The 23,988-nt window shown below is 46.8% G+C and overlaps 1 protein-coding gene across 1 annotated transcript in view; it reads right to left on the bottom strand.

The window, feature by feature from the left end:
* LOC146336787 (testis-expressed protein 2-like) overlaps window positions 1-20,722 on the bottom strand; it is a 40,388-nt gene extending 19,666 nt beyond the window's left edge. The window contains exons 1-3 of the mRNA XM_084819006.1: window positions 19,358-20,722; window positions 16,748-16,948; window positions 14,371-14,683 (exon numbers count right to left, since the gene is read on the bottom strand). Coding sequence (XP_084675132.1) covers window positions 14,371-14,683; window positions 16,748-16,948; window positions 19,358-20,701 — 1,858 coding nt within the window. The 5' untranslated portion in view covers window positions 20,702-20,722. The remainder of the gene's footprint in view (window positions 1-14,370; window positions 14,684-16,747; window positions 16,949-19,357) is intronic.
* Between the last annotated feature and the right edge of the window lie 3,266 nt (window positions 20,723-23,988).

Here is a 23,988-nt window from a genome sequence, read left to right as displayed (position 1 = left end):
CAAAGGCAGAAAAAGGTGGAGCAGGCTTCTGTTCCCTCCTGACTTAACAAGGGCAGCTCATCTTCCAAACTTTCACATGAGATTTGAGGAGTCGAAAATGCAAACCCCTATAAAGCTTTGACCTGGATCTTCTATCTGAACTTGCCTCTTGACAAGTAATTGACTCAGGTGGGGAAAAATTGCTTTTCTGGATGGAAAACCTTGGTTATGCTGGTGCAGAATATTTATGTGTTAGAAAAAGGAGACTCCATAACCATTGGCGTCTCAAGTTACGTAAGAGCCCGAGTGGCGGGAAAATATAGGCGGAGCAAAAAGGGAATCATACTGACGCACTCATGACTAACGGCTTGGTAAGCTGATAGTGACTGTTTATTGGATATTAACTTAGTGAGCCGATGTACTAACTGTTTCATTGGTTACTGGTGAGAACAATAGAAGCGATATGATATAAAAGGCTTTTGCACACGTGTCTCGGGGTCCAGACTGCTCTGCACCCGTTTTGCAAAACGTTCAATAAAATAGTGTTGGATCCACTGCTGCCTGCCTGGCATTCTTTTCTTCTAAACCGAAAGCAAGGACTTTTTATCTAACAATTTGGTGCCGTGACTCGGATCCTGCTTCGGGGCGCGTCCCCTTCGCGCTGAGCCGAGGGGCCGCGGAGGAGAAGTGGCCACAGGCGGTTGTTTTATACTGCCTTCTCCTCACGACGGTGGCGGCAGAAGTGCCTGGGGACCAACGCCAGAGGAAGAGGGAGACGTGATCACTCCTTTTAGGCACCGGCAGTGGATCAATAAAGCAGCTGGACGCAGCTGCGGGCGGGACAGAAGAGGCTTTTGGGGTAAGTGAAACAGCTTACATCAGGGGATAAACGCGGGACGGTGGTGTGTTTGTGATTGTGTGAGACGCCTATGGGCGAAGCGAGTGAGGAGCCCCGATCTGCATTTCCTTACCCCGGAGACGGGCTAGGTCAGAGGAGGGCGAAGCGCAAGAATTGCTGACTGAAATTCCCACCGTCATGGGCGGGTCCCAATCTAAGTCTGCGAAGAAGTCCCATACGCCCTTGGAGTGTTGTTTGCGCAATTGGTCACATTTTAAGCAGGATTATGGAACTAAGATGACAAAGGATCGTCTTGTCTTTTTTTGCACCCGGGAATGGCCAATATTAGAACCCAAATGGCCACCCGAGGGGTCTTTTGACCCAACCTTGGTATCTGATGTGCGAACAATAGTAGCACAGAGGGGAAGTTGGGACCAGTTCCCTTATATTGATTCGTGGGCAACTTGTGTGCCCCTTGGCGGCAGGCCTGCTCCGTGGGTTGTTAAATGCATGTCCCTTGCCCTTCCCATGGTGGTCAAAAGGAAACCACCAAAAGAAGGACCACCCAGGGTCGTGGCCACGGCACCGGAGGACCTACTGCTTCCTCCTCCCTACGGGACAGCCGTCGCAGGGCGCTCGTTGCAACCACCACCCTCTCCTGAGGGGCCCACCCAGCGGTTAGATGCCCCCGAGAAGGACCCCTCTCATGAAATAGTACCGGAGGACCCCACCCCTCTAGTTGAACGCCAGGACACTCTCCAAGATCGTCTATATTCCCTAGAGGAAAAATTGGAGGTCCTACAGAGAGAGGCAAAAGGGGGACCTAACTACAACCTGCGAAAGGACCCCCAACCACCGGTGAAGTTCACCTTCCCCATCAGAGAAGTCCCCGACCCTACCGCCCAACATCCTCAAGGGACGATGTTTGTTTATGTCCCATTCACAACATCTGATTTGTATAATTGGAAACAATTTAACCCCTCCTTTGAAGAGGATCCCGGGCCACTCCTGTCTCTGATGGAGAATGTGAGGCTTACTCACAACCCCACATGGGACGATACACAAATGCTATTGAACACCTGTTTTCTCAGCCAAAAGCCAACCATCCTTGCAGGGGCACGAGCCAAGTATAGGGAGGAAAATCCCCAAGCAACTGAGGAGGAGACGGTGGAGGTTCTGCCCACAGGGCGACCCAATTGGGGGGTGGCCACAGCGGCACATAGACGCTTACATGCTGACTATTTTCGACTCATTTTAGCAGGCATGAAGCAAGCCGCGAGAAGGGCCCCCAATTTGCAAAAAGTCCTGACTCTAAAGCAAGACAAAAACGAACCTCCTGCTGTGTTCCTCCAAAGGCTGAGGGAAGCCTTCGCTAAATATACTGACATTGACTTGAATGATCCAAATAATTTAAGGATCCTCACGACTCAGTTCGTGGGAAATAGCTGCCAGGACATCAGAAAGAAGTTGCAAAAAGTTGAAGGAGGGTTGGCAGCTGACTTAGGAGTTTTAGTTGAAGTAGCTCAAAAGGTTTATGAGAGGCGAGAAGAAGAAGAAGGAAAAGAAAAAGACAAGAGGCAGGCCAAGCTCCTTGCTGCGGTTCTTAAACCTGACAAGGAGGGAGCTAGGAAGGGGAGGAAAGGGGGAAGGAAAGGATCTCCCCTGGGGAAAGATCAATGTGCCTTTTGTAAGAAAATGGGGCACTGGAAGCGTGACTGTGAGGCTTTGAAGCAGAAAGAGAGAGGGGAAAATACGGGAGAAGCGCAGAGAGTTCTGTATGAACAGGAAAGAGATTAGGACAGACCGGGGCCCGGCCCCCTCTTAGCCGTCTCTGAGGCAAGACGGGACCCCATGGTCAAAATAAAGGTTGGGGGCCACTCCTACAAAGCCCTTGTGGACACAGGGGCCGCCCTGTCCGTCCTCCCCCTCAGTGAGCCCCCAACGGGAGGTGGGGGGTTCACCACCATAATGGGGGTCGAGGGAAGGGCAACTCAAGTGCCCCTCTCTCGTCCCCTGTTCACCAAGGTTGGGAAAACACACCTAGAACATGCATTTGTCTGTACCCCCTCCTGTCCGGTGGCATTGCTAGGGAGGGACTTATTGACTAAACTCCAAATTGAGATTGCTTTTACTCCTGACGGAAGGATGGAGATACGGCTCCCTAAACAGCAGAGTAGTAACTACCAAATGGCCCTTTTGAAGGTTGCAGAAGAATCCATCCCAGAGGCCACCGAGGACTGGAGCTTAATAGAAAACAGAGTCAACCCTCTAGCTTGGGCCGGGATTGGAGGGGCCTCTCGTGCCAAGTCGGCAGCACCATACAAAATTCCCCTCAAGGAGGGAGCAAGGCCTGTTCATGTGAAACAGTATCCCCTTTCCCGCCAAGGAAAGGAGGGCCTACAACCAGTAATAACAAAGCTCCAAGAAGAAGGCCGGCTCATTCAGATAATGTCTCCCTATAACACGCCCATCATCGCTGTGCCAAAAAGGGGAGGGGGGGGCAAGGGCTACCGCTTAGTGCAAGACCTCCGGCTCATTAATCAGCAGATCGAGGCCCCCCATCCTGTGGTCCCCAACCCACACACCCTCCTTGTAGGAATTCCGGAAGAGCACGCCTGGTTCACTGTCATAGACCTAAAAGACGCCTTTTTCAGCATCCCCCTCCACCCTGATTCAAGGCCTTTGTTCGCCTTTGAATGGGAAAGCCGGGGGGGGGGGGTCAAAAGTTCAATTAGCATGGACAGTCATCCCTCAGGGGCTGAATCTCTCACCGGTGGTCTTTGGCCAGCAGCTCCAAAAGGATCTCGAACCCTGGGTCCAGCAGCACTCAGAGGTGCATCTCCTCCAGTACTGTGACGACCTCCTGATTTCAGCCAAGGCCAAGAATGCGTGCCTGAGTGGGACGGTTTCCCTCCTCAACTATCTAGCGGGGGGGGGGGGTATAAAGTGTCAAAAGAAAAAGTACAGTTGGCCCAACCAACTGTAAAATTCCTAGGCTACCACATAACTAAGGGGACTCGGAGCCTAGGGCAAGAAAGAGTTGAAGTCATCCGTGACACTCCTGTCCCTAAGTCCCCCCGCGAATTGAGGGCCTACCTGGGGCTGACCGGATTCTGCCGACTATGGATAGCAAACTATGGGGAGACAGCGCGGCCGCTGTATGAGGCGCTGCAGAAAGATAGACTGGATAAATGGAAATGGACTAAGGAAATGAATAAGTCTTTTCTCAGTCTTAAAGCTGCTCTTGTGTCACCACCTGCTCTAGCCATACCAAATCCCAGCTGGCCATTTAGACTCTATGTGCATGAAAATAAGGGCATAGCTTCGGGAGTGCTTTGCCAGCGAAAAGGGCCCTCTTGGAGACCAGTGGGATATTACTCCAAGGTCCTAGATGTCGTAGCGCGAGGATGGCCAAGTTGCCTGAGGGCAGTAGCGGCAACGGCTCTGGTTTGCGCTGAAGCGGAGAAATTGACGATGGGAGGACCCATTGAAATTTGGGTGCCGCATGGAGTGCCACAAATTTTGGGATCAGGAGGAGGAAGCAAATTTCTCAACCCAGCCCGGCATTCCCGATATGAAATAGGTTTACTAACAAACGAAAACCTCACTTTTAAGGCTTGCTCCAGCTTTAATATCGCCACACTGCTGCCAACATTACTGGGCACAAACGGATCAGGACTCCCAGATCATGACTGCCTTGAAGTATTAGACCTGGACACCAAAGGCCGACCGGACCTTGAGGATGAACCAATAGAGGGAGACAGAGATCTGTTTGTAGATGGATCTAGCTATATGCTGGATGGAAGGCGCTACACAGGCGCGGCTGTCGTTACTCTAGAGGAGAGTGTGTGTGAGGAAAGGCTGCCTCCTCATTTCTCCGCCCAATCCGCTGAACTGGTAGCCCTGACAAGAGCCCTGCAAGCCAGCAAGGGAAAGCGAGTAAATATTTATACCGATAGCAAAAATGCCTTCGCCGTTGTGCATGCTCATGGGCAACTGTGGAAAGAGAGGGGATTCCTTACAGCAAACGGATCTCCAGTGGCTAATGGCGGCCTAATAGTGGATCTTCTGGATGCCCTCCAGCTACCCTCACAAGTAGCTGTTGTCCACGTCCGAGCCCATGGGAAAGAAAAAGAGGAAAAATGGAGACAGGGAAATCAGAAGGCAGATGAGGCCGCAAAAAGAGCAGCCAGAGAGGGAATCCAAGGAACATTCCTCATTCTACCCAAAAGAAAAGAGCGCCCCACATACTCCCCTGCTGAGTTACGAATGGCACAAGAAAACGGAATAAGTCCCTGTGATGACGGATGGATCCAGATGACAGATGGAAGACTGCTTCTTCCACAGACCCTGCAGAGGGTTGTTCTAGAGCAAGTTCACCATTCTCTTGGACACCCTGGAGCATCAGCCATGATCGACTATTGCAAGAGGCTGTTTGTCTCCCCTGGCTTAACTGTATGCACCCACCGACTAGCCGCAACCTGTGAAGTTTGCCAGAAAACCAACCCTCCCAGGGCACCCCCTCCTCCAAAAGGAGGGCAACCATGGGCCTACTATCCTTTCCAGAGGGCGCAGATTGATTTTGCTGAGATGCCACCATGTAGGGGTTACAGGTATTTGCTTGTAATAGTATGTCAAATGACAGGGTGGGTAGAGGCGTTTCCATGTAGGAACTGCCAAGCTAAAACTGTTGTTGCTAAATTGTTACAGGAGGTGGTGCCCCGGTTCTCCCTGCCCGAAGTTATAGAGTCCGATCAGGGCTCACATTTCACCTCAGTTATTACACGGGGGCTGGCACAAGCTCTGGGAATAGAGTGGCATTTACATTGCCCCTGGAGGCCCCAGGCAAGTGGACAGGTTGAAAGAATCAATCGGATCCTCAAGGAGACTTTAACCAAACTCCAACGAGCGGTGAAGCTCACTTGGGTTGAGGCTCTGCCAATAGCTTTAACGAAGCTTCGAAGGATGCCAAGAAAGGACATAAAATTGTCCCCCTTTGAACTGATGTTTGGGTTCCCGCCTCGGGTACACTGCGGAAGGAGGGAGGAAGTCAAGTGGGAGGTGGGTGATCAGATGCTAAGGGATCAGTTGACTTCTCTACAGTCTGTTCTTTCACAGCTACGAGCTTATTCCGTTCCGTTTCAGAGACTGCTGTTAGATGCACCTATCCATCTCTTCCAGACGGGAGACGAGGTGTTGCTGAAAAAGTGGAATAAAGAAGCTTTAAAGGAAGGGTGGGAGGGGCCTTATTTGGTGGGACCAACCAGCCACTCGTGTGTAAAGCTTGTGGGTTCTAGTAAATGGACACATTGCAGCCGGATAAAGCCATTTAAGCGACCCTCGCTTCCTTCTGTCACTTGGAAAGAACAGGAGGACACAGGCAACGGTCCTTTGCTCCCTGGCACCCCTCTGGAAGCTGCCAAGGACACAGGCGAAGAAGCCATCCAGGAGCCACAATCGCCTGTAATATACAAGTCACAACATCTGGGAAAAGCTCGGGTTCGAATTACAAAAAACTTGTAATATGAAGCAAGTATTGTGGGTGGTGTTGGTAATGTTGGTTAAAGAAATATTAACGTGGATGGTGATACCTCAAGGACTTGGGCTTGACAGCTTTAAGATAAAACCCCGAAATGTCACACCAACACCCCTCAGACCACTTCTGGTACAGATCCCTGAGAAAGAGAGGCGTCCCTGGAGAACCAGGTTAGGGATCCCAATAACAGAGGAAACTGATAATGTGTGGTTAGAGTGGATAAAGTATACAGCCAAGTCTTTAAATAAGTCTGACTGTTTTGTTTGTGCCACAGGGAGATCTGTGGCAAAGGTGCTGCCCTTTCCACTGGGATGGGACACTCCTTCCCTCCTCACCTGCGTGATCCGTTTGTTCCAACACCCTGATGCATGGGGAGAGGAGGAATGCCAAACCCTCAATAAATTATACCCCCCACTCAAATCAAAGGATCGTGTCAGACCTTCCACAGTCTTCCTGCAAAGAAGAAACCATACCGGATGCATACACCGAAACCTTGCAGACACAGAGGGGCGTATAGGGAACCTGACGAGTAAAGTAAGATGTGTTAATTCTACCCGCTTTAGGAATAATTCCCTTTCAATCCCACGAGCTGATCTCTGGTGGTATTGTGGTGGCCTAGAGTTGTATGAGGTATTGCCCTCCAATTGGTCCGGAGCTTGTGGGTTAGTTCAGTTGGCAGTCCCCTTTTCAATTGCATACCATCCAGCAGAGAAGACTGGCCAACCCCGGCAGAAACGATCAGTAACCCCTTTTGATGATCAAATATATATTGACTCCATAGGAGTACCAAGGGGAGTGCCAGATGAGTTCAAAGGAAGAAATCAAATTTCTGCAGGATTTGAATCTACCCTGTTTTGGTGGGTGACCATTAACAAAAATGTAGATTGGATCAATTACGTTTATTATAATCAGCAGAGGTTTATAAACTATACTCGAGATGCTGTAAAAGGATTGGCTGAGCAGCTAGATGCCACCAGCCAAATGGCTTGGGAAAATCGGCGTGTTCTTGATATGATGTTAGCAGAAAAAGGAGGGGTTTGTGTCATGCTAGGTGGACGGTGTTGCACCTTCATCCCTAACAACACTGCCCCAGATGGCACGGTAACAAGGGCTTTGCAGGGTCTCACCGCCTTGTCTGAAGAATTAGCCGAGAATTCAGGGATTAACAACCCCGTGACTGACTGGTTGGAGAGATGGTTTGGAAAATGGAAACACCTAGCAGCCTCAATCCTTATTTCGCTTGTAGTGATGATAGGAGTTTTAGTGTTATTTGGTTGTTGCATTATCCCCTGCGCTAGAGGCTTATCCCAGCGGTTAATTGAAACCGCTCTGTCAAAACAGATGCTCTTGCTTTATTGTGCTGATAAAGAAACTCCGTTTTAAATGCTTTAAGACGTGAATAAAGACTTAAAGGAGGGAATTGTTAGAAAAAGGAGACTCCATAACCATTGGCGTCTCAAGTTACGTAAGAGCCCGAGTGGCGGGAAAATATAGGCGGAGCAAAAAGGGAATCATACTGACGCACTCATGACTAACGGCTTGGTAAGCTGATAGTGACTGTTTATTGGATATTAACTTAGTGAGCCGATGTACTAACTGTTTCATTGGTTACTGGTGAGAACAATAGAAGCGATATGATATAAAAGGCTTTTGCACACGTGTCTCGGGGTCCAGACTGCTCTGCACCCATTTTGCAAAACGTTCAATAAAATAGTGTTGGATCCACTGCTGCCTGCCTGGCATTCTTTTCTTCTAAACCGAAAGCAAGGACTTTTTATCTAACATATGTTTTTAGCACACACATCCCAGGAAATAGGAGAATCAAGGAGCTGCTGAAATGATTCAGGCCAACAGTTTTATGTTGTGAACCACCCAGACAGGTTCAGCTACTGGTATAAAAATGTAATAAATAAAACAGGAAAGAAAGAAAGAAAGAAAGAAAGAAAGAAAGAAAGAAAGAAAGAAAGAAAGAAAGAAAGAAATCCACAGGACTGGGTGTCTGTAATCATTAAGTTCATACAACATAAAAAGGGCCAAGCTAGATGAGACACCATTAATCTGCAGTTGCATGAATGGCTTTTAAAAAGTATATAGCAAGTGCTAGTGCCCAGTCTAGACTGGGGGCCATAGTGGGGTAGTGGTAATGGGACTTTAACCCTTTGCTTCCTGCTGTGGACCTGATCCAGATAGGGGCTCTGCAGCTGCTATTAGTGATTAAAGAAAAGCTCCCATACATGCCCACAGAAGCTTTTCTTCCAATGAAAACAGCAGGTGCAGCCCCCCAACGTGGATTAGGACTGCACTGAAAGCAAATGGTTAAAGCTCCCCTGACCCCCCACGCAGGTCCTGATCCGGACTGGGCTTCTCCCCCGTAATTTACTTTTTAAAGAGGGAGCAGGAAGCAATTCTAGAAAGAGATTCAACCAGATTCCAGACTTTAGTGTCAAAAGGGACAAGGAGACATCATGGTGCTATTGATAATCAAATTACTTCCTCACAGTGGCAAGCTCACTTCTCCGCCTTGTTTAGACAATCTGTTGTGGGGATCAGAGGAGATCCCGTTCATGGCAGGGATTCCTTGTCTTTTCCTGCCCTGATTGGGAACCAGTAACCTGGGATGCAGTGCATGATTTGATTGCCTCCCTGCCTCCTAAAAAGGCCCCTGGAGAGGATATGCTCCCTGGTGAATTGTTTAGATCTAACTCTACTTGGTGGTGCCCAATTCTTGCTAAAATGTTTACTTACATAAACCAGCATGGAAAAATTCCCCAGGGCTGGGAAGTGAGCATTGTTGTTCCTATTCACAAGAGAGGCTCTAAAGCAGACCCAAATAATTTAGACCAATCAGTTTGCTTAATGTTGTTTCAAAATTATATACTAAATATCTTTTACGCAAATTAGAGTCATGGGCTGCTGAAAACTTGATTTTAGCTGAAGAACAGGTGGGGTTTGCAATGGGGAAATCTACAGCAGACCAGTGTTTTGTTCTCCATCACCTAATACAGAAATATTCTCAGCATGACGGAAAAGAGCCATTTGTTACTTTTGTGGATTTTACTTCAGCCTTTGACCTTGTAGATAGCTTTTTCCACAAACGATCTCTATCTGCCACAAACACTGATAGAAGGCTGTTTCTTTTAATCCAAATGCTCCACTCCGACACTACTCTTAGAGTTAGGCTTGGGGCGAATGGATTGTTATCAGAAAGCATTCCAACTGATAAAGGGGTGCATCAGGCATGTCTATTGGCCCCTTTTCTTTTTAATTTTTATATCAACAGCATTGTACAAGAACTGAGTGATTTGGAATGCCTTCCAGCCTCTATTCAGGATGTTAAACTCTCAGTTCTCCTATATGCGGATGACATCACAATGATCCTCCACTACATTAATTGGAATATGAAGGCCCTTGAGAAAGTTGAGTACATTTTGCACAAGAGAGCATTTGTCTATTAATTATGCTAAGACTAAAACTGTAGTATTTGGGAAGAAAAAGAAAACTCATATGTGGAAGCTGGACAATGAATCCATTGAACAAATAAACAACTTTAGATATTTGGGCGTTAACTTCAATGCCCAACTTTCATGGAGACAACATCTAGATGTAATTAATCATCCCAGTCTACTCAATCCCTCCTTCAGTTCTCTAGATCACAAGGGGGAAGCTTGGTTGCCCCTACAGTTGAGATATTTCAGAAGAAGGTAGTTTCACAACTGACGTATGGGGCAGAGGTATAGGGATACACGAATGCCTCTGTTTTTGAGGTGGTTCAGAACTCTTTCATGAGATCCCTCTTAACTGTCCGCCGGGGTACACCCAGGGCACTTCTAAGGGTAGAAGTGGGCCTGATTTCAGTTAAAACATCTATTTACACTGTTCTTGCTTTATATCGGCTCAAGCTGACCCATATGAGTGACTCCCACCTTCCAAAAAAATGCTTCCAAGAGCAACTTCAGACCCCATCCCAAAAGTCTTGGGTAAACCTGACCAGACCTATATTGCAAGCTTATGGAATTGATACTGAGTCCTTTCCTTCTTTTGCTTCTGACAGAGTAAAGCAGATGCTTAAAGAAAAAAAATATTTTTATTTTAAGCGGATGGATTTGGTTTGTTGTTGTTGTTCAGTCGTTCAGTCGTGTCCGACTCTTCGTGACCCCATGGACCATAGCACGCCAGGCCTTCCTGTCCTGCGCTCTCTCCCGGAGCGTGCTCAAGTTCATATTCATTGCATCCGTGATGCTATCTAGCCATCTCATCCTCTGCCGTCCCATTCTCCTTTTGCCTTCAGTCTTTCCCAGCATCAGGGTCTTTTCCAGGGAGTTTTCTCTTCGCATTAGGTGGCCAAAATATTGGAGCTTCAGCTTCATTATCTGTCCTTCCAATGAGCACTCAGGGTTGATTTCCTTTAGGATGGACTGATTTGACCTCCTTGCAGTCCAGGGGACTCGTAAGAGTCTTCTCCAGCACCACAGTTCGAAAGCATCAATTCTTCGGCGCTCAGCCTTCCTTATAGTCCAGCTCTCACAGCCATACGTTGCTACTGGGAAAACCATAGCTTTGATTATGCGGACCTTTGTCGGCAAGGTGATGTCTCTGCTTCTTACTGTGCTGTCTAGGTTGGCCATAGCTTTCCTCCCAAGGAGCAAGCGTCTTTTAATTTCATGGCTACAGCCACCGTCTGCGGTGATCTTGGAGCCCAAGAAAGTAAAATCTGTCACTGCTTCCATTTCTTCCCCTTCTATATGCCAGGAAGTGATGGGGCCAGATGCCATGATCTTCGTTTTTTTAATGTTGAGTTTCAAACCAGCTTTTGCACTCTCCTCTTTCACCCTCAACAAGAGGCTCTTGAGATCCTCTTCGCTTTCTGCCATTAGGGTGGTATCGTCTGCATATCGGAGGTTGTTGATAATTCTCCCAGCAATCTTAATTCCGACCTCTGATTCATCCAACCCGGCATTTCTCATGATGTACTCTGCATATAAGTTAAATAAGCAGGGTGACAATATGCAGCCTTGTCGTACTCCTTTCCCAATTTTGAACCAATCGGTTGTTCCATGTCTGCTTCTTACTGTTGCTTCTTGACCCTCGTACAGGTTTCTCAGGAGACAGGTAAGGTGGTCTGGTACTCCCATCACTTTAAGAATTTGCCACAGTTTGTTGTGATCCACACAATCAAAGGCTTTAGCGTAGTCAATGAAGCAGAAATAGACGTTTTTCTGGAATTCTCTTGCTTTCTCCATGATGCAGCGAATGTTGGCGATTTGATCTCTAGTTCCTCTGCCTCTTCTAAACCCAGCTTGTACTTCCGGTAGTTCTCGGTTCGCATACTGCTGAAGCCTAGCTTGTAGGATTTTGAGCATCACCTTGCTGGCATGTGAAATGAGTGCAATTGTGCGGTAGTTTGAACACTCTTTGGCGTTGCCCTTCTTTGGAAATGGAATGTAAACTGACCTTTTCCAGTCTTGTGGCCACTGTTGAGTGTTGCAGATTTGTTGGCATATTGAATGCAGCACTTTAACAGCATCATCTTTTAGGATTTTAAATAGCTCGGCTGGAATACTGTCATCTCCGCTAGCTTTGTTGTTACTAATGCTTCCTAAGGCCCACTTGACTTCACTCTCTAGGATGTCCGGCTCAAGTTCAGTGACCCCACTATCATGGCTATCAGGGACATTCAGATCTTTCCAGTATAGTTCTTCTGTGTATTCTTGCCACCTCTTCTTAATCTCATCTGCTTCTGTTAGGTCCCTGCCTTCTTTGTCCTTTATCATGCCCGTCTTTGCACAAAACGTTCCCTTGAGATCTCCAATTTTCTTGAAGAGATCTCTAGTCTTTCCCATTCTGTTGTTTTCCTCGATTTCTTTGCATTGTTCATTTAAGAAGGCCTTCTTGTCTCTCCTTGCTATTCTCTGGAACTCTGCATTCAGTTGGGTATATCTTCCCCTTTCTCCCTTGCTTTTCGCTTCCCTTCTTTCGTGAGCTACTTGTAAAGCCTCATCAGACAGCCACTTGGCTTTCTTGCATTTCTTTTTCTTTGGGATGGATTGAGTTGCTGCCTCCTGAACAATGTTACGGACCTCCGTCCATAGTTCCTCAGGCACTCTGTCTATCAGGTCTAATCCCTGAAATCTATTCCTCACCTCCACTGTATATTCATCAGGGATATGATTTAGGTCATACCTGAACGGTTTAGTGGTTTTCCCGACGTTCTTCAATTTAAGCCGAAATTTTGCAAGAAGCAGCTCATGATCTGAGCCACGGTCAGCTCCAGGTCTTGTTTTTACTGACTGTATGGAGCTTCTCCATCTTTGGCTGCAAAGGACATAATCAATCTGATTTCGATATTGACCATCTGGTGACGTCCATGTGTAGAGTCGCCTCTTGTGCTGTTGGAAAAGAGTGTTTGCTATGATCAGCATGTTCTCTTGGCAAAACTCTATTAGCTTTTGTCCTGCTTCATTTTGTACACCAAGGCCATGCCTGCCTGTTATCCCGGTGATTTCTTGACTTCCTACTTTAGCATTCCAATCCCCTATGATGAAGAGGACATCTTTTTTTGGTGTTAGTTCTAGAAGGTGTTGTAGGTCTTCATAGAACCGATCAACCTCAGCTTCTTCGGCCTCAGTGGTTGGGGCATAGACTTGAATTACTGTGATGTTGAATGGTTTGCCTTGGATTCGTACTGAGATCATTCTATAATTTTTAAGATTGTACCCCAGGACTGCTTTTCCCACCCTTTTGTTGACTATGAGTGCTACTCCATTTCTTCTAAGGGATTCTTGCCCACAATAGTAGATATGATGGTCACCTGAATTAAATTCGCCCATGCCTGTCCATTTTAGTTCGCTGATTCCCAAAATGTCGATGTTCAATCTTGCCATCTCATGTTTGACCACCTCCAGCTTACCTTGATTCATTGATCTGACATTCCAGGTTCCTAAACAATATTGTTCTTTACAGCATCGGATTTTCTTTTCACCGCCAGACACATCCACAGCTGAGTGTCCTTTCGGCTTTGGCCCAGCCGCTTCACTCTTTCTGGCACTACTTGGAAATACCCTCTGCTCTTCCCCAGTAGCATATTGGACACCTTCCGACCTGAGGGGCTCATCTTCCGGCGTCATATCTTTTAGCCTTGTGATACGTTCCATGGGGTTTTCTTGGCAAGAATACTGGAGTGGGTTGCCATTTCCTTCTCCAGTGGACCACATTTTGTCAGAACTCTCTGCCATGACCTGTCCGTCTTGGGTGGCCCTGCACGGCATAGCTTATGGCTTCACTGAGTTACGCAAGCCCCTTCGCCACAACAAGGCAATCTCACAAATGCCTTATTCTTGCTGGTACCCATTATATATGATGTCATTTGGTCTGGAGAGTTACTTTACAACTCTAACTGTGCCCCACTTAAGGAAATCATTTACAGCATTGTGTCTACAGTGCATGCCCTCTGCCTTCCTGGAGGGAAGATCTGACAATACCCCAGTCCATCAGAGACTCTGTATCTGCAGGTCTGGGGAGGTTGAGGATGCCTCTCATTACTTCCTAAGATGTCCTCTCTACAGCCGTCCTAGGCATACATTTCTTGCCATCATTCTCCAGTGCCTCTCAAATGGACCGCCCTCGGAACAGATATGTGCTCTTCTTTCTGGCACTGATGCTTTCACCACTGCCCTAGAAGCAAAATTTGCCTTGGCAGCAAGGAAAATGCAGGCCAAAGCCCAAACAGCCTCCTAGTGGGGATGATTCTGTTGGATGTGTGAATTTATGTATATACAAATATGTGACTGTACTGTACATTTTTTTTCCTTTTTTTTAACTTACATTGTGGTGGCCTATGGCTTTAAGCAATAAAGTATCTATAATAATACTTCTTAAAAGCTGCTCATGCACTTGCTAATTGTGTGAGCACCAGTGTTTGCTCTGCGACCATCTCACATGTTTTGGCCCAAAGCTAAAGTTAAAATGCACCAGAAAGACACTGGAGCTTAATATGCCCCTTTACCTGACCGGAACTCACCTCGATTAGTAGTGTGAGGTTCGCAACTTTCTGCCTGGGAGGCCATCATGAGATGTTGGAACCATTCCTCTTTATCCCTTCCTGTTCTGCCAAAGAGGTAAAGTGTCCTTTCCTGGAGCTCAGCCAGATGCTTTAGCGGGGTCTCCTGGCTTGGTGCCTGCCTCTTCTTTGCACCCTTCTGTGTTGGAGAGTCCATGTCTTGGTCGCCAGACACTTTGCTACTCACTTCAACTTGCTCTGGGAAGAGAATGCAGATGGGGTATTTCTTGTTCCACATCCTCTTCCGGGCCAGCCTGAGTGGGAACAGGAAGACCTGGAATATCAACAGATGAGGTAAAGCCAGAAGAGAATGCAAGCCATGGTGGAGACTGTATATTCTTCAGTGGTGAGGCTGCACTGATATATCCTCCAGGGGCAGGGTACCCAACCGTTTTGGCCTGAGGGCCACATCAGGCACCTGCTGGGGGCCACACATGTGCACGCACGCACACATGCACAAACACACATGCGCGCACACACACTCAAGAGCCAGTGTGGTGTAGGGGCAAGAGTGTTGGACTAGGAGCTGGGAGATCCAGGTTCTAGTCCCCGCTCGGCCATGGAAGCTCACTGGGTGACTTTGGGCCAGTCACAGACTCTCAGCCCAACCCACCTCACAGGGTTGTTGTTGTGAGGATAAAATGAAGAGGAGGAGGATAATGTATGCTGCCTTGGGTTCCTTGCAAGAGGAAAAAAGGCGGGGTATAAATGCAATAAATAAAATAAAAATAAAATAAATTCATACACTCATATACATGAATGTACTCTCTCATTCACACACACTCACACAGTCTAGGTGATGAATTAGGAAGAGTTTGTTTCAAGAAGCTAGTATGACAGCTTTATAAACTACAGCCAAATGTGCAGTGTTCTGCCAGTGTGAATGGAAGTGCTTCTTCTAATTCAAATAGCAGGCACGGGGTACCTAGTCTAGATTGTGACCACAATGAGGGGGCAAAAGGTTAAAGTCCCTTTCACCCGTTCCACCAGGGTCCAGATCTGACCCCCTCACACATCTTTGGTGCCTGGTAATTACTTTTATAAAGCCATTCACACAGTTGCTAACTGAGCAATGTTTTGTTCAGTTTGGTCCTAACTTTCTAGCCCCCATGGCAGCAATAAAAGGTATGGAAATATTATAGCAAAATGCTAAATTATTAGAAACAAGAAAACATGTTGCAGATACACAAAATTGGGCGGGATAGCTAATACTTTGGAAGACAGAAACAAAATTCAAAGTGATCTGGATAGACTGGAGTGCTGGGCAGAAAACAACAGAATGACATTTAATAGGGATCAATGCCAAGTTCTGCACCTAGGAAAAAGAAACCTTTTTTCAGCACAGTTACAAGATGGGGGATACGTGGCTCAACAACACTACAAGCGAGAAGGATCTTGGAATTGTTGTCAATCACAAGCTGAATATGAGCCAACAATGTTATGTGGCTGCAAAAAAGGCAAATGCTCTTTTGGGCTGCATTCATAGAAGCATAGCTTCCAAATCCCGGGAAGTACTAGTTCCCCTCTACTCTGCACTGGTTAGGCCTCATCTGGAGTACTGTGTCCAGTTCTGGGCACCACACTTTAAGAAGGATGCAGACAACCTGGAGAGGGTTCAGAGGAGGGCAACAAAGATGATCAGGGGACTGGAAACAAAGCCCAGTGAAGAGAGACTGAAATAACTGGGCATGTTTAGCCTTAAGAAGAGAAGACCGAGGGGAGATAGAATAGCGCTCTTCAAGTCCTTGACAGGTTGTCACAGAGAGGAAGGCCCGGATCTCTTCTCGATCATCCCAGGATGCAGGACATGGAAGAATGGGCTCAAGCAACAGGAAGCCAGATTCCGCCTGAACATCAGGAAAAACTTCCTGACTGTTAGAGCAATATGACAGTGGAACCAATGACCTGGGGAGGTGGCGGGCTCTCCCACGCTGGAGGTGTTCAAGACGAGGCTGGACAGCCATCCGTCAGGGATGCTCTGACTTGGATTCCTGCATTGAGCAGGGGGTTGAACTCGATGGCCTTGTAGGCCCCTTCCAACCCTACTATTCTATGATTCTATGTAAAACAATGCCTAGTTTTATTATTTTTTGGCTAGAATTATTTTTACATCTACATATGACCATTTTCTCAAGTACCTCATATTTGCAGGTAGTTATATTTCTGAATGAGAATGTTGTAGTGCAGCATTTGGGGTTGGGCATCTGCCTTGTTCATTTGTTGGATATGCAAACTGTGTGTAACTCACTTGCTCAGCCTCCATCCCCTGCGTTTGCCAGCGCGGCCCACTCTTGAGAACGAGTTACTCATGGTTTAAACTTGCCCGCCTGGGTCTTACCTTTGCGCCACTCATGTTATAATGTCGTTGATTCACAAAAGCCACGTCAAAGATCTCTTCCTCAAAGGTGGCCTGCCGGGGGATGTTGTTCTTGGGGTAGGAGAGCTTCATGCTGGAGTCTTCCAAGGTCACAAGCACGGAATGGGTAAGAGATGGGTGGTAGACCTCAGGATCATAGGAATGCATTTCATTCATCCACCCCTGAAAAGAAACAACTCTCTTTAGAGTGAGACAGTTAGCAGCATCTATGTGGCATAAAATCATAGGTTATATCCAATGTCAGTCTTAACCTAAGTCATTCATTGTAGTGTGTATACTCTATGTAGGACTAACATGGGATACAACCCCGGGATGTGTGTGTGGACGATCACGGGGGCAAAAGAAGCCATCGTGGCTTCTCCCTCTGCCCCAGCGTGTGCTGCACACGAGACCGTCATTTGCATGATTACCTGCACTGCAGCGCAGGTTGCTGCGTCATCCGAACCCGGCACACAGCGCAGCGGGGGCGGCTCCGTCCTCACCCTTCAAGTCGTGGGTTGTAGGGTGGGTATGAAGCCAGCGCCGCTGCACCGTGCACCGGGTCTGGATGACACAGCAACCTGCGCTGCAGCGCAGATAATCATGCAAATTACAAATGCGAATGACGGTCTCGTGCGCAGCATACGCCAGGGCAGAGGGAGAAACCGCAATGGCTTCTTTTATCCCCGTGGTTGTCCGAACTCAGACTATGTGTTTTTCTTAGGGCTGTCACCCTAAGATTAACCTTGGTTGATTGATCAACTTAGTAAAGTAAAGCAACTGATTATTTACATCGACATAGATTTGCATCTGACTAAAATAAGAGTTTTGGAGGGAAAGCAACCTTTGTTTTCAGATTGCGCATAGAAAAGCTCAGTGGGACAGGGGTGGGACAGGTGAGTGCAATTCCACTGCCCCTGCATCCTGAAGAGGACTTGTCACTGTGTTTATGAGGTGTTATTATCTCACATAATAATGTGGAAAAATGTATCTATAATGAACAAGGCAATGTTGGGAAGCCTGGAATGCTGCAGTCTGCGAGGCTGTGTGCCGCAGCAGGAGGCCTCAACCTTAGTTGCTTAGCAACAATTATTTCTGTATGTTAGTAAGCCGGAACCTCTTTGAAGCTAAAGATGGGCGAGCTCTCCCAAGCTCGCCTCGGATTAATTTGGGAAATTATCCGAGTTCTTCCCAAAACGTTGGAAAGACTCGGGTAATTTTTCAGAGTGAATTCGAAGGCTTGGAAAAATCACCTGATCATCTCAGCCACACCGTTTAAAACACACCTTCCCTCCTTCCCTTTCGTTGGCAACAATGACAGCAACAGCAGCCAAGTCTGTGTTGAGAGGAAGGAGGTTTCTGCCCCTTTCCTCCCTGATGCGTTGAAGCAACGGCACATTGAGGTACACGGGAGAGCATGAATAATGTACTTCTCTTGAGGGCTGCTGCTGCAGTTGCATGGAAGAGGCGTGCCGCTTCGCCGAGGCAATTCAGCTTCCTTGCCACAAGTGAAACAACGTCCTGCCTAGGGTTTCCAATCGGCCAGAAAAAAATTGGTTTAGCAGTTACTTTTTAGACGCTGGGTCAGTTACCAGAATTGTATGTGTTAAAGCAAGAAAAGTAGGCTGCCGCCAGAATTTTTCAAGTAAAGCCAGATACTCTGCCCTCCCCCTAAACGTCAGCAGAAAAATGTTTATTTAGTGCGCGTGCTTGAAGTGCACATCCTGTGCTAAGGCATCCCATGCTAAGGCATCAGGTCAGTGAGCTAAGTGCCAGAGCACCGCTCCACATACTACAGCATGTGAAACTGCAGCATGCATACGGAGGACCCCCGTAGCTGAAGGAGGCAGAGCCTGGATGAAAAAGGAGCAAATGGTGACAGAATCACATGGCGCTGTGTGGCAGAACCTGTGGAGATTGCTCTCACCCCCACTTTGGTGTGCAACTCCTCTAACCCATGCTGGAACCCAAGTGCAGGCTTAGCCATCCATGCTCACCAGCACTAGACAGCTGTGGCTGTTCACTCCACTTCCTGAACCAGGATTTTGCAAAGATCTGCCTGCTGCTGCACCCTACATTCCCCGCTGTTGCCCCCCCACTACCAGATTCTTTGAAACCAAAAGTTGACAGCCCTAATCATGTCTCCTTTTTCATTTTTGTTTCTACTTATAAATTGCTAGGGGGACCTGATAGCAGAATACATTTAGATGCCCCTTCCTCACTTCAGAGTTAGAGAATCACTGCTTTACACCCTGGGTACTTCTACACAATGTTGGCTTTCATGACGCCACCTGTTTTTTCCCACTGCTTCTTCCGCCTTCTTTCTTAACACAGAAAATCCATTAAGGAGAAAAAGATGGAGCAGCTGCACAAATGCCTTCTGGCTACTAGTGCTGGGAGCCCTCCATCTGAAAGCACCCCCTGTTGCCCTGAATTACCTAAATCCAACAGCATGTATAATCAGAACTACTGTGTTTTTATTTAAACTAGGAGAGTTTAAATGCAGATGTTTGCAAACAATTTAAACAGGACTCTTTGTTTCAGCATTTTGCTTCAAATTGGTTCCAGTGGGAAATCCGTCACACCTCCTACCTTAAGCATGTTGGGTTCTCGTGGCTGCTCTGATGGCAGCTTGTCCCGAGGTGTCTGCATTTTCTGTGGAGACAGGGAATGCTTTGGCACCAGGAGCAGAATAATCAGAAAGCCCAACATGAACCCACATGCCAAGCCAAGGCAGAGGCCTGAGACGTAAGGAGGCAAAGGTAGTACAAAGTAGTTATAGGCCAAGATAGCGATGCAGGCAAGGACTTTACATGGCACTCTGCTACAAGGCTTGGTGGGACGGAGGACATCCAGGGACCGGAGTGTCTGCACTTCCTCTATGCCACCACTCTTGTCCTGAGCCACCTCCACCACCTGGATGACATCCCCATAGGAGCAAATTTCATACTGGCAGTTCAAGCAGGGCCCCCACTTCTGCTCCATGGGAAAACATTCTTCCACTTGCCCCCTCCTAGATGACAGGCCTGAAATGGCTCCATGCTGGTCAGTCTCATGATTGGGGAACTCAGTCTTGGCCTCCAAGATGGTGGACTCCTTGCTGTGGCTAGAAGAGGAATCATGGGCATGGTTGCCAGAAAGGGATGCTTTGTGTTTTGGCGAAGTGTTATTCTCATCTCCCATGATTTTGCTGAGCCTACTAAGGGGTTCCTGCATGGCCTCTGAAAACCGCCTTTTGGTATCCTCAAACTTGGCTTCCTGGGCCTTGAAGAAGCTGCCCTTGCTTTCTGAAGGGGAAATGTTGGGAGAGGAGGGAGCCGTCCTGGAATCGCCATTTTTGCTCTTTGGTTGGGTGATCTGCCGCCACCGGTGGACATTGAGCTTGGAATCAGATTTTGACTGGGTCACCTCAGGCTCCAGGCGGGAAATCTCAGTGGAAATGGATTTGACCAAGCTTAACAGAGGTTGGGGCTTGAGAGAGGAGCCACCACGTGCCTCGATTTCGGTTGAGAGGGACTTCACTAGGTTGATTAATGGTTTGGGGCCTTGAGGGTTTACAAGTCCAGTTGATTTCTGAGGTGGGAAACTGAGTGAGCTGGAAATGGGGAGAGGAGGCAAGAAACCTGTTTCAGGTGGTGATGGGAGAGGGGATTGCACCTGGAAAGTGGACTCTCCTTGGGGTACTTCCTGTTTCCTGATACCTTCACACAGAGAAAAGTTATCTGGTGAGCCAGGAACTCCTTCTTCTTCATCATCATCTAAGGCAAAGATCAGTTCGTTGCCATGTACACCTTCCCAGTCGTCTTCTTTTCTGGAACTACCTAGGTGATTGGCTAAAATTTGGGAGCTAGTAGGAGCATCTCCCTGCTGAGGATATGGTTGGGCAGAAGATCTTGCTGTAGAAGGACCTGAAGCAATTCGAGAGTGGTCAGCCATCTTTCACATCCTCACAGATGCTGATCCTACAAGAGTGAGAGAAAGGTATAGATTCAGAATGACACTGACTGCCAAACAAAGGCCCATGGAACAGAAGGATATGTCCAGCCTCAAAGAACCTTATGGAAGCAAAGTTATCCAGCTCCATAAAGCTTTGAATATTACACTACATACACAATGACCATGTTTGGATGATTGCAGGAGCGAAATAACCCATTGTTGGTTCTTTCCCTGCCCCCATGCATGCCAGTCACACAGCCGTGATTTACATAGCTGCCCGCGATGCCGCACCTGGTGTGGGTTGCAGTAGGGGTAGCTTCGTACCCACCCTGCAACCAATGCAGTAGGGGTTGTGGGATGGGTATGAAGTCAGCTCCTCTGTGCTGTATACCAGGTTCAGATGAAAGGCAACCTGCACTGTATCACGGGTAATTATGTAAATCGCGGTCGCATGACTGGTGCACACAGGTGCAGGGAAAAAAACAATGGTGGGTTCTTTCGTGCCCGCAATCATCCGAGCATGGCCAATATCATCATACCCATATGCCTTGTGGGTATATGTAGTGGATTACCTGCATTGGGAGCGGGCTGGACTGGATGATCTTTGAGATCCCTTGTAATTCTACAATTCTACGAGCATCTCTACACCAGCCTAAAATCCTGCATTTAAAATGGGGCTTTCTGCTTCCGTTTTATTTATTTATTTTATTTATTTATTAAATTTATTAATCGCCCATCTGACTGGTCACCCAGCCACTCTGGGCGATGTACAACCCACCATAAAACAATTTAAAACAATAAAATTTTACCATAATTTTTTTTTTTAAATACCCTAACCCACCCCAAATGCCTGCCTGAACAACCACATTTTTAATGCACGACGGAAGCTCATTAAAGAGGGGGCATGATGGAGTTCCCTAGGGAGGGAGTTCCACAGAGTGGGGGCCACCACAGAGAAGGCTTTAAATGCAGGATCACAACGGACTCCCTTTACATGTGCTTCCTTTCCCCCCTCCCCCTCCCCTCCCCCTCCCCTCTCCTTCTCCCCCTTATCTGAGTCCAGGTCCTCTTCTTGCGGCTTTTCCTTTTTCACGGAGGGAACTCAAGTGGAACACAACAGGGTAATTTGTTAGCTCATTATCTCCAATCTATTTAAAAACGGAATAAACATCATTTAGCGTAGGAGGTGCCTTGGAGGTTAAGGGCCCCGCAAACTTCCATGAATGAGCAATCTCAATAGCAGGATAAAAGCTCCATGTGAAGAAGTCCTACATGCTTATACCTGCTTTACGTCATTTTTATGGCCTGCCCCCCAAAACAGGGAATTGTAGTTTGGTGAGGGTGCTTCTTCACGAACCTACTGGTTCCAGGGTTCCACATAGAAAGAGACTGCTAAACCAGTCTAAGGCTGTGGTGTAGACAGGCCCACAAAATGGAACCTCTTGGATCTCCAAAATACCCCTTGTTTTTGAAATGATGAACAAGGCTTTTAGTGTGCAAACATGCAGTTTTCGGGGGGGGGGGAATGATATTGTCTTCAATTTGTAGCCCTCCCATGTTTTCCCAATGCTTCTATCTTTTTTCTTACTAGAAAAAAATCCAGTAGGGCTGAAATAATGGAATAGTTGCACAATGCCTTATGATTATTTGTGCTAGGCGCTCTCTGTCTGGAAGCTCTTAGAGTGGCAATTCAAGCACTATTCCGTATTTTCCTTCCCTTTCCCATCTGTATTAATTAATCCACTAAGTCTAAATCAATGATGCCACATATCAAAATAAAACACTTCATGTTTCATTAATCTTTACAGCAACATGATATATCACAAGCATTTGGGATTAATGGAAACAAATCTTATTCTTTCATAACCTAATGAAATCACAGCGTTTTGAGTTCACTGTTTTGGTCTGTTGGTTTTTTGTTCACTTTGTGGACTTGTGTTTTTAACAGACTTTAGCTTAAGCAAGAATGACCCATGCATTGTCACATTAATTTTAGATCCCTGGAGGTGTTTAAAAATACAACAAATTCAAAATAGGTTGTGCTGGAAGGAGATCTCTGGTAAGAGTTCTATTGGTAATTTTTTAAAAACTACATTATGTATTCTGATGTTCTGACTTTTAGCAGTATCACCAGGGCCATGTGTATGTTGCAGTTCTACATGAGTGTAGAAAAAGTACTCAATGTTTACTGGGTACAAAATTCACCTTCCTCTGAATCTCATCTTTCATTTATTTAAAAAAAAGTAAATTTCTAGCCTGTTGGAATCTGAGAAGCCAAAAAGGTGACTAAAGAAGATTTATAGTGGTCAGAGAGCATGGATTCAGTAACCTACACACCCCTTTGCCCTCCCCATTAGTGGAACTGGAATTAAAAAATGCAAAATAGTAAGTAAGTAAATAAATAGATAGATAGCACAATAAGTTATGCAAAAGATGAGAAATCATGCAGTTGTACTTCATTCACACAAGTTCTGTAGTCCTGATTCAGATATCACAACGAACCCAGGGTTTAAAAAAAAATGGGAATGAACACACATGCTAGTGCATGCTACCCGATCACTCTTGCTGCAAGCAGAAGAAGCTTTTTTCTTCCCCCAAATAAGTCAGAGTTGGAATGGAGCATCCCTGCATTGCTCTGATATGTGAGCCAGGAACTCTGGCTTGTTTCTCCTCTGTCATGTCAGAGCTGGAATGGAGAGTCCCTGTGCTGTTTAGCCACACCCACTTGCAGTGGGAGCCATTGGGCAGTGGGCTCCAGAACACGGCTACGCTCACAACAACCCAGGGTTGAAAAAAAACCCTGTGTTGTTGTAATGTGGGGCTTTTCTTCATGAGGCTTTTAACCCACACTGTTACCGAGGCTTCTGCTTTCAGATTCTTTGCAGGATTGAGCTCGGCTGCTTTACACATGTTTTTCCCCAAGGTTTTTCTTTTTCTGCCTTTCTATATGTTCCATTATACAAGCACTAGGCACCGTGGTATAGCGGAATTTCACAATTGTGAAGGCTCAATAAAGCAATTCGGAAAAAAATACCACACTTTCCTTGTTAGGAAAAAAAAATATGATAAGGGTTGCAAAGCATGGGAGCTGCCCTGGAGGATTACAACGTCATGTAAAGGACCCGCAAAGAACCATGAGTGAGCAATCATGAACGTACAATAAAAGCATCATGTAGAAAAGCTCATGAGAACCAAGCCATGGGCTACCTGATTTTGCTTTTCTGCACATAAATTGATTATCTTGGTGCAGAATTTTAAAACATAGAGTACAGCTCAAATTATTCCTG

Source organism: Heloderma suspectum, chromosome 12 (genome assembly GCF_057233095.1).
Source record: "Heloderma suspectum isolate Gila_16-S chromosome 12, 16-S_ref, whole genome shotgun sequence".
Classification (NCBI taxonomy): Eukaryota; Metazoa; Chordata; class Lepidosauria; order Squamata; family Helodermatidae; genus Heloderma; species Heloderma suspectum.
This window is presented reverse-complemented; position numbering and strand designations above follow the sequence as displayed.